The 11,078-nt window shown below is 39.8% G+C and overlaps 1 protein-coding gene across 6 annotated transcripts; it reads left to right on the forward strand.

The window, feature by feature from the left end:
- The first annotated feature begins 141 nt into the window (after positions 1-141).
- Positions 142-10,888, forward strand: LOC102209469 (tropomyosin alpha-1 chain-like). 6 transcript variants are annotated; one of them, XM_005733358.2, is made up of 10 exons: positions 145-404; positions 1,186-1,311; positions 3,321-3,454; positions 4,501-4,618; positions 4,767-4,837; positions 4,918-4,993; positions 5,112-5,174; positions 5,409-5,478; positions 6,094-6,172; positions 6,551-6,771. In XM_005733358.2, the coding sequence occupies exons 1-10, from the start codon at positions 291-293 to the stop codon at positions 6,552-6,554; spliced, it is 855 nt and encodes a 284-aa protein (XP_005733415.1). In that variant the 5' UTR covers positions 145-290; the 3' UTR covers positions 6,555-6,771. The 6 variants fall into 6 exon arrangements, with proteins under 6 accessions (XP_005733417.1, XP_005733415.1, XP_005733416.1 ...); XM_005733360.2 differs by lacking the exons at positions 6,094-6,172; positions 6,551-6,771 and adding an exon at positions 10,257-10,884 and having other exon boundaries at positions 142-404; XM_005733359.1 differs by lacking the exon at positions 6,551-6,771 and having other exon boundaries at positions 6,094-6,176.
- The last annotated feature ends 190 nt before the right edge of the window (positions 10,889-11,078 follow it).

Raw genomic sequence — 11,078 nt, forward strand, 5'->3', positions numbered from 1 at the left:
GACGTCTGTACCCCATGTATAGTCATAGAAGTGGTCAAATGTCTCGGAAGAGCGAATCAGTGAAGAGATTTAGGAAAAAAAGAAGGGTCTCCACGTTGGCAAGCAGCTGTAGTTCATTCCAAAACTGTATTCAGTATCCAGTAACTGCCCAGCCAAAATACATATTTGACTCACTACAGACTAACCGAGCTCGCACTCCAGCTTGGCGTTCAGAGTGGTTCAGACGCTCCGATCCCTTCATTCAGTTTCTTTTGTTTGGTTTACGCAGAGATCGCTGACACTAACCAGCCATGGATGCCATCAAGAAGAAGATGCAGATGCTCAAGCTCGACAAGGAGAATGCCTTGGACAGAGCTGAGCAGGCCGAGTCAGATAAGAAAGCATCTGAGGACAGAAGCAAACAGGTCGGCATCCAGTGTGAAACTCGCTCTGATGCTTTTACGCAGCAGTGCCATTGGCACGTTGCGCAAGGCGCTGCATGATTCTTTCCGATGATCTCCCACTGAGGATTATTATTTGATTTAAAAAAAATCACTTTTAAATAATAACCTTAAAAATAGCTTTTCTTTTAGCGTTTCTTTACTCCATATGTTGACTGCATGAGGTTGGCACGATTGGAAACTGCACATTTCTAGTTGGATCCTTTATTCATTAGTTATGCTGTTAAGCAATGAGATAAATATTAATTTCAAGGGCGACCTTGGCTCAGGGGGTTGGGAATCGCATCTGTAACCGGAAGGTCCCTGGGCTCTCTGTCCTGGTCGTTGTGTCCTTGGGCAAGACACTTTACCCTATCGGCCAGAGGGGCCGATGGCGCGATATGGCAGCCTCGCTTCTGTCAGTCTGCCCCAGGGCAGCTGTGGCTACAACTGTAGCTTGCCTCCACCAGTGTATGAATGTGAGAGTGAATGAATAGTGTTATTGTAAAGCGCTTCGGGTGCCTTGAAAAGCGCTATATAAATCCAATCCATTATCATTTAAGAAATCCTTAAATAATAGTAATTAATAGAATTAATAGAAATAATAGTCTTTTAATAGAAATTCATTCGTTTAGTAACAAATATATATGTGTGTGTCCCTTTTTTAATTAATAAAAGTTTTGATTCCGCGTTGTTTGTGTTGAGAATTAATCTGAGAAAATCATCCTCACGTAAATAAAAATCTTCTCGTTTCTCTGCGTACCAGCTTGAAGATGACCTGGTAGCACTGCAGAAGAAGCTGAAGGCAACTGAGGATGAGTTGGACAAATACTCTGAAGCCCTGAAGGAGGCCCAGGAGAAATTGGAGCTCGCAGAGAAGAAAGCCACAGATGTGAGTTTGGGCCGAAGGAACCCATTTGGCGCACCCACTGCCTAATGATATGACTGATACACTCCTTTTGAGTCCCGTCTGGAAACTAAGATCACCAGCCATGAAACAGACACCCTAATGCTTAAGTTATGCATTAATCAATTATAAGAGAGTTGTGGGCTTCATAAGAATATATGGATAGTTAAATTTAGCTTTTGTGCTGTATAAGGTAAAGTCACAGCTCACTGGCTTACCGTTGCGTTCCACCACCATTTGGACGAATCTGAGGGCCAGTGTCTGATTTCAGTCGTGTATTTTACAAGCATATTATGAAGTGCATTTTGACAGATTTGTGGCCCTGTTGGCCACAGAACGTACTCCGCGGTTATACTCAACCCAGATGAAATTACCAGTTTATTGGCAGCGTTCATTCTTACGCCAATAAAGCCTAATTGATGACGTCAGAAGCAGAGACGACGTCAGCAGCAGCAACAAAATTTTTAACATCCGTGAGATAGACTCATGTTGACTGATTTAATGACAGAGTATAAACATAGCAATATATTTGAATATTATAGACTACAATAGAGCATGGGTGTCTTCTGTGCTCTTTAAGCCAGTTTAGTGCAGGAAGACAAGTTCTGCAGGTCTAATGAGCACAATTATGAATATCGAGAACATTAATAACACTGTCCGAATAATTAAACTTATAATGTGTGTATTATGTGTGTATAAGTGATTTAAGGCACTCTCTTGCTGTCTTTAGATTAAGTTGATGTTTGGAACTGTGATTTTGAAAGGCTTAGCTCAAATTAGCAGTAGGGGACGCACTTAAACTAACTGGTTCATAATGTAGTTTTGTCGTAGCCAAAAAGCATTAAAATGGCTTGATAAATATTTTAAAAGACCATTACTAATAATTATGATCCACATATTCAGTTCACTAAATTTATTAAACTATTTTCGAGTAAAATGAGTTACTTCCGGGGTTGGTGGCACGTCCCAATCCTCATCAGCGGTTGATTAAAGGCGGTGGGGGCAGGGATCAAACGCGCCGCATCTCCAAGTGTGCTTGTGTCTGCGTGTGGGGAAGCACGCAAAAAACGGAGAGAAAACTAGCTTAGCTGAGACAAACAGAGCAAAAAAATGGCCGGTGGGAGCTCCCTGGAAGCGGTGAAAAAGAAAATCAAGTCATTGCAGGAGCAGGCCGATGCGGCGGAGGACCGGGCGGCGTTACTACAGCGGGACCTGAACCAGGAGAGGAGTGCGAGGGAAGCAGTAAGCGGCTAATGACTCTATAAGGCAATTAGTCCCCGGGGAGCCCAGAGCATTAGGAGTAAATCTGGTCAAAAAGCATGGTTGCTAAGTAGGCCCAGACCGCCTCGGTATATGGTCGAAAACAGGTAGCAGGTTGGCGAGTTTGAAATTAGCCCACCGATGGATGTGAGTAAGGGATGGGTGGATGCGAAAGGACTCCACCCGGTAGATCCCGAATAAACAAAACGGTCCTTTTCAAGTAAGCTAACGGCACAGCAGCCCCGCAACACCGCAGGTCCAATGAGATAAAGCCCTCCCTTGTGTGACTGGCTAGTTTAGGCACAGGGACCTCCATTTATCCACCTTGCGACATAACAAAACGTAGCCTTTTAGCTAATTTGTTTAAGACTAAATCACAGCGAGCCACGAAATTACAGGTTTGGCTGGGAAAACGCCAGAGAGGGTGGATAAGTTTGTCTCCTTTAAGAAATCCTGTTGTATTCTAACCAAAAAAAAGGTTAGAATAAAATGTGTTAGAAAAAGAGAAATGACGCACACTCTTTAACTGGTGTTGGAAAATGTACATAAACAACCTGCATCCCTCTATTGGACAAGCTGACCCAGGCCAATCTCTCCAGGGAGAGCATGAGTTATTTTATCTGCCTAAGATCTCACAGCAGCTGAAAGCCTGCAGAGCCAAACATAACACACGAATTTCAGTTAAATGAATAAACTTGTTGTGCCTGTAGATGACTGGTGTTGTGCTCTCCTAGGCTGAGGGTGATGTAGCTTCCCTGAACAGACGTATCCAGCTGGTTGAGGAGGAGTTGGACCGTGCTCAGGAGCGTCTGGCCACAGCTCTGACCAAGCTGGAGGAGGCTGAGAAGGCTGCTGATGAGAGCGAGAGGTGGGTATTTTGCATCTGGAAAACTGGCACTAAATGGGCACCGCTCTCCCACCCCTCTTATATTATTCATACTCATTTGCAGAGTACTGTAATGGAAAAAGGGTGACAAAGAAGGGTTAAGACAAGCTCGGAAAAGAAAATCCTGCGTTGAGTCTCTTGTTGCTAACTTTTAAAAGGCAAGGCAAGTTTATTTATATAGCACAATTCAACAGCAAGGTGATTCAAAGTGCTTTACAGAGACATTAAAAAACAGAAAGCATGATTTAAACTGGAAAAAAGAGGAAGGAAAGGTAAATAAAATCAGTAGTTAAAATGTAAGTTTTGAAATTTAAGCTTAAAAGTTAAACAGTGTGGATTTGGTGCTTTATTCAAATGCAGCTGAGAACAGGTGAGTTAAAAGCATTAAACATAAATGGAAATTTAAGTTCTATGAAGCGCTTTAATACTGGATTTTGCTCAACTTTATTATATTATAAAACCAAACATTTGCACATGACACATGCTCTTTGAGTGTCACTTAAGATTGGGCTCACTGCTGCCACCGGTGGCTTGAAGTTGTATTGTATCACTCTTCACAAATGTGCAGGTATTTAAATAATTGCATTTAATTTAATTGTTGCTTTGTGTAATATTATAATATTGAGATGGTTACTGTTTCTTTATGATCGAAAATGCATAGCTCCTGATCAGTGGCTAATCCACACCTGTGGAAATTTAATAGAACGTTATTCCGGTTCATGCCCATGATTTTGTGTTGTGCTTCATTTGGTATTCAATTCATCCTTATCCTCTCAGACAGTTGCCATGTGCTTGGCAGAACATGACAGATGAGGATGTGTGTTAAGTATTTAGACACTTTGTCCATATAGTCATGTAGTGGTCTCTCTCTCTCTCTAATTTTATCTCTACTTCACTAATACAAGGTATTGGTATGATCCATATGCTTTGCACTAAATGTTTCTTTTAAGAGTGGAATTTCCTGTTCCTCTATGACGCATAGTGTAAACATTACTAAGGCTCACCTTATACCACTTCCCTTCCCTCAGAGGCATGAAGGTCATTGAGAACAGGGCAATGAAGGACGAGGAGAAGATGGAGCTGCAGGAGATCCAGCTGAAGGAGGCCAAACACATCGCTGAGGAGGCTGACCGCAAATATGAGGAGGCGAGTTTCTCAGCTCTTCAGTGCACCCTGAACTTTGACAATTGTTCAGTTATTTACTTTGATGCAATGCTTGACATGTCTGACCAGTATAGGATGCACTAATGTGTTAAGCTAGTGTGGGACTAAACTTAAGGAGTTGTGACTTCAGGTTGCCCGTAAGCTGGTGATCATTGAGGGTGACTTGGAACGTACAGAAGAGCGTGCTGAGCTGTCTGAGAGGTAATGATCACATTTTCCTCACACCTCTCTTGCTTTCTGTGGTTTTTCTCTACGTGTTTAATCACACCATAACTCTGCAGCAAATGCTCTGAGCTTGAGGAGGAGCTGAAAACTGTGCAGAACAACCTGAAGTCTCTGGAGGCCCAGGCAGAAAAGGTAAGATTATTGACAAATATTCATAGTATAAACCTATAAAGTTTGTTTGAAACTTATTTTTGTTGCATTTTCATGTTTTGTATATTTGAGTGACTCTGCCCTGTGTATGTAACCACAGTACTCACAGAAGGAGGACAAGTACGAGGAGGAGATCAAGGTCCTGACAGACAAGCTAAAGGAGGTGAGTTAGAGTTATCAGTGAGTCATACGTTTATGTATCCTAAATTAAATTTTAAATAGACGCTTCTCTTGAAACTGAAGATTGAATCGATTGCATTACTTAATTGAATAAATATGCTGTGTGTGTATATATTTTTTACTCATACTTAAGGGCTTCCTTTCCTCTGGGGCTGTGGTTATTAATTTCCATTAGGAGGTTTACATTACCAATGTTTTATTGCTGTCCTCCACATAGGCTGAGACCCGTGCCGAGTTCGCTGAGAGATCAGTTGCCAAGCTGGAGAAGACCATTGATGACCTTGAGGGTATGAATGTTTTACACTTGGTTTTTAGTCTTTGGTGCAGCGTTTCATGTTCATTTTCCATATAAGCAAACATCTGTTACTCTTATTACAAAATTTATTGATGCAAAAAGAAACCCAGTGACAAGTCTTCGTCTAAAGTAGAGTCCTGGTTTCTGAAAGGGAAACTAATAAAAGGCAAATCTCTCATGTGGGGCTGTTTGAGGTATTTATCTGGTCAGCAGGTTGTTAAATAATCCCCAGGACAAATATCTACACTGTCAGTTGTCTGCCAGAAGAAAAACAAAACTAATAAGCAGAACCTGCCATGATATGATTCATGTTAGCATCAACATTTCTCACTGCAGTACAGTTTGGCATGGTGGTGTATTGAGCGTTCAAGGCCAGCTAGCCCCGAGAAGTGTTCACAGGGTCACGGAACATGTGAGGCAGTTTCTCGGTGACTCCTCAGGAATTTGACACGGTGTCAGCAGCTGTTCATGTTCCTTCCTATTTCTGTCCTGCCTTTTTATTTCAGTTCCTCAGTTTGCATTTTCTTTTGGCTTTCATTTCTTGACGCTGTTATTTTTCTGTTCACTGCCCCCTCACTGCCACTCTATAATAATTACAACTCTATAGATGAGCTGTATGCCCAGAAACTGAAGTACAAGGCCATCAGCGAGGAGCTGGACCACGCCCTCAACGACATGACTTCCATGTAATTCACAACACGCTTGTTTCCGTACTGTCTTAGAGCTTTATCTCCTTAACCACAGCAACAACATACAGTAGCGCCCTCTTGTGGCATGTTTGAGTGCCGTGACTTAACTTTCCTAAACTACAACTTTAAATCCTTCCGTGCTTGTCTAACACTAATTTATGAGTGACCTAATCATGTTTGATTTCTTTAAAAAAAAAAAAAAAATATTTTAATACAATTTTTTTTGCAGACCTTTTAACATGAGTGCTTACTTAGTAGAGCTTGTTCCCTGTCTCAGTTCTCTTAGTTCTGCATCCATTTTTCTCTCTCATGTCATATGTTTTCATTCTTTTATTTCTCCCTCCAACATTTTTGTTCTTTTGTTTTTGTTCACAGCTAAATTCTCACACTCTTCACTCCAGAAGCTGCTTGAGCATCATCCTTTCTCTCCTGTGCAGCACAGCCCTACTTTCTGTCTCCTTTGTCTATTTATTTCTTTACTGCCCTGGCAGTACTGCACATTGGGCCTTGGCTGCTGGAGTACATTTGTCCATCTGTCTTTCAGACCTTTGAGCCACATTGCTTTATATAAAATAAACATTTTTCCATCTATGTCATCCTTTTCTTTTTCTCTCGCAATGCTTCTTCATTTCCATTTGTCCTTTTTTGTTATTGTTTTACCTTCTTTGTGTTTTTTAATTTATACTGTTTAGTAGCTTTTGAATAAACTCCTGAGTTACTTGTAGTGGCAGTGAATTGTATTCAATTTTTTAATCAGCTGATTGGGGATTTTATATCTTTAGTTATATTTTATTGTTTTTAAGGCTTCCTCACACCTTCAGATTCAGCTGTAGTTAAATGCAGTTGATGTACTTTAGAAATAGCAAGTTAACATTTTCAATACTCATTGAGTGTTTGCAGATGTGAACGTAGCCAAAAAAATAAAACCAAAAAATAAACACTCCTCATATTGTAGGTCTAAATAGCAAATCAACTAGACTCCAAGCCAGTATTGGCAGACATGGTCACTAAAACTACTACTATAGATTTTTTTATTTTATTTATTTATTTTTAATTCTTTAATTTAAAGAATGCTAATACAGTCACAGGGGCTATTGCAGAGAAATGCGACTGTAAATTATAAACAATTGAGTAGGATAAGATTTGTTTAGTTTCACTTGCTAAATTAAATCTATTGAAACTCAAATGGGATTGACCACAAAATTGTAAGGCTGTTTGGGGTGGCCCAAATGTCTTATGTCATAGTCACAGTAGTTCACATGAACTAATTGCATGCAGATCGAACCTCATAGATTTAAAGTAGAAATAGAAAATTCCCCACAAATGGTGACATAGTTGCTACAGAATGGCAATTTAACTGTAGAATTACATGCTCTGCAATGTTCCCTTTATATAGGAATATACACAGAGTTCAACTAGGTGCCAACCGGTTGAGTCAAGTCCACTGCTTCAATGAGTTGACATTGTTGCGCAGATAAGATGTGTTCATTGGTACAGGCTGCACAAACTGTCTGCAGTCAGAGTTGGACCAGGTTAACTCCCATCAGGTGACCTCTGCAGTTCTCTGGTGATTGAAAGTGGCTGCTGCAGCTAGATGCAAAAAGATCCAGTACAAACATGTGCATCATCATTATTTTTCTATTTGTGAGTGTGTGTTGTTTTGTCCCTAACTAATCCCAAGGTGGTTGCAGTCTTATCATTCTAGTCTAAGTAATTAATAAGCAGTGAAAAGGAAACAGTGTTTGTAAAACCAGTAGTGTGTGTGTGTGTGAGTTTTCTGTGGTTAGCCAAGATGGCAGGCTTATGACTGTCTTTAAAAAAACAAAAACATATTTCTTGAGCCTTCTGTGTTCATTAGGTCAGGAAATCAACAAACTTATTTTGTGATTACCTTCAAAGCGTCACTCTTTATACTAACCTCCTTTCTTTGTCTTTCCTTTTTCTCCTACCTGCTTTCTGACTGTCAAGACCACCTATACAAGCAGCTTGAGAAAAATCGTCTTCTCACCAATGAACTGAGAGTAGCTCTAAACGAGGCATAAACTGGAAGGGAATCTTGTATGCTTTAATGTTTCTGAAATTCCAGTCACCAGGAATGTTGTTGTACTGTTTATTTAAGTAACTATACACAGCAGCAGTTATGTCTTAAAAACAAAACAAGTTACGCTTTCAAAAAAGTGGGAATACAAGTGAGAGATTTTCACATGCATGTTCCAATAACTGCTTCAAGTGGAAGGTTACACAGGTTCAGGAGAGGGACGAAATTCAGTTGATATATTTTCTCAGTTATTGTCAGGGCTACATAATTGAAATCTGGTCTGCAATATGTGCTTCTATCCATGAAAAGGAGGCCTTGGAATATTGCAATGGACTGAACAAATATCATCACTTTTAAAATTACTTGGATTATACCCAGATTTTCCTTTTTGTACTTGGGTGAGATGGGTGGTTGGACAGGTGTGTAGTTTTTACTTGTAGCATTTCAGCGAAGCATTCACATTTTAATTATGAATTGCAATAATTTAATAAATTCAATTATGTAGCACTAGTTTACAGCAGCAGTCACCTAAAGCACTAAATATTATAATGTAAAGGCCCTGAAGATTAGAGGGAAACCCCAACAATCAAACAATTCCCTTTGAGGAAGCACTCTGTGACAATAGGGAAAAGGAACTGTCTTTTAACAGGGAGATCTTGGGGAGGATGGCAGCATACTGTGATTGGTTGGGGTGTGAGGAGAAAGATGACTAAACGCACCAAGAGAGACTAGATGGAAAAATAATGGTATACAATAGTGGCATGTAAATGCATCAGGGGTGAAGAGGGAAGTGAAGAAATCCTGAGTGCGTCATTGGACGTCCTCCAGCAGCCTTAACTTGTAGCAGTATAAATAACTAAAGCTTTATTCAAAATAATTTTGTTTTTCAAATGTAATCTTAAAAGTAAAGAGTTTTTTTCCCAAACTTCAACTGGGAGCTCATTTGATAGGAGAGGAGCCAGATATCTGAAGGCTCTGTCTCCCATTCTACTTTTAGAAATTCTAGGAACAACAAGTAAGCCTGCAGTCTGAGAGCGAAGTGCTTTGTTGGGAACTGTTCCCACAAACCTCATAGTTATCTGTAGAGATGTCTGCCTTCTCCAAGAATATAATAAAACTACATGGTGCTCACCTTGCGATGCTAAAAGTGCCAAATAATTGGGTTGTGACTTCAGGAAAGAAACATTCCAGCTGAATTTTTCCCAATGTTTATTTTGGGGCACTTTAAGCATCACAAGGCAAGATGTTGCTTGCCTTGTGATGCTTAAAGCAAGGCAAGCAACATTTAGTTTCATTATATATCCTCAGGACATAGCAGCTTAAGCCAAAACAGTGTAGCTGGATAAAGAGAACTTCAAAGAAAAGGTGTGCAGTTTTATTTAGCGGCGAACTGTTTGTTAATCGTAGCACAGGAGGAGATTGATCATATGATTCACCTGTAGCAACAAGGAAGTGTTGGCGGTAAGGAAGATGTGAATAACAGATTGCACAGTACCCCTGTATGATCTGTCAGTAATTTGTCTAAGTGAATGGGGAAGAAAAAAGGACGTGGAGTGTGCATATACAATAAAAGTAAAGTGATACTGGTCCAATAGTAAAAGAAGACAATTATTAGTGCTTAGAAGAGTTTTCAGTTTTTTCCTCAAAAGTGCTAGGGTTTTATACTTTGGTCAATTCCACTGCCAAATCATATATTACAAAAAAGGAAAGCTTTTTTCCCCCCCTTGCATAAACTCACCACGTCCATTCTTGACCACAGCCCTGTCAATAGTGTGAGTTTTTACTATTTCTAGTATACTTTAAATAAAAGTTCAAATCTGATTAGTTATATCAGAAAATCTAAATAACTTGAGGATATCGACTCCGCTAATAAGTGCTGACCTCTTACTGGAAAAAAATATATATACTGGGGTATGTAACGATATCCAGCATATGTTTGTCACTGTACCTGAGGTAAACCTTTGTCTGACTATATTCTGTGTATCTTGCAACTGTTTTTCTTTCTTTTTTTGGATTATAACTGATGCAATGCTATATTAACAGATAAACTCACACGTGCTAAAGAAGAGGGCCTGAGCATAAAGCAGATGCTGGATCATACTCTAATGGAGATGGTTAACCTTTGACCTAGCTCTGTTCCCCTCCTCACATTGCCTCATCTGCTCTGAATATGGCTGGCTCCCATATGACTGACTGCTACACGCAAAGCTGGAGCTTGTGTTTGTCTCCTCTGACCGTGGCATCTTGAAGACACAAGCTCTGCGCAAGTTAGAAGCTCATCTACAGTTTCCTTTACGCACTGTAGTCAAAGGTCATTTAAAGTTTACTGTACATCTTTAATTGTTTACATGTACGTGTGGGGAATTTGCACTTTTTTGGGGAATATACTGCACATGATCGTCATGAATGAAGCCATAATTTAAGCCAAGGTTATGAAAGGGACTTTTATTATGTGTACTTTTGTAAAGTTGCTTATGTGTTAGTTTCTTTTTGTATTGTAAAAATGTATTCACTGTCAGTGATATTCTCTTCCAGTTTAGCAAGGAAGGAATTCTTAGCACAGTAGCGAAACTCATTATATTGTTTCAACTAAGCAAACTAAATACTTGTGGCGTACTTATCTATGTAGGTGTTTTCTTTTTGAAACACTCATTTTTGTTTTTTATCTTGGAGATGTACAAATCATAAATAAATATGCGAATCAACCTGGCTGTTGCAATTGTTAATTGTTCTTGGAAGAAAGAAGCTTGAGTTTCCCCCAAGACCTTGACTGCCTGCTTCCAAGGAGTCAAGGTCTTGGGGAGTGATGAATCCTCAGAACCTGGACTTGAACATTATTGAAGAAGTGTGGGATCATCAAGAAAC

The sequence above is a fragment of the Pundamilia nyererei genome, unplaced genomic scaffold (assembly GCF_000239375.1).
Source record: "Pundamilia nyererei isolate P.nyererei 1_Seehausen unplaced genomic scaffold, PunNye1.0 scaffold00051, whole genome shotgun sequence".
NCBI classification, from domain to species: Eukaryota; Metazoa; Chordata; class Actinopteri; order Cichliformes; family Cichlidae; genus Pundamilia; species Pundamilia nyererei.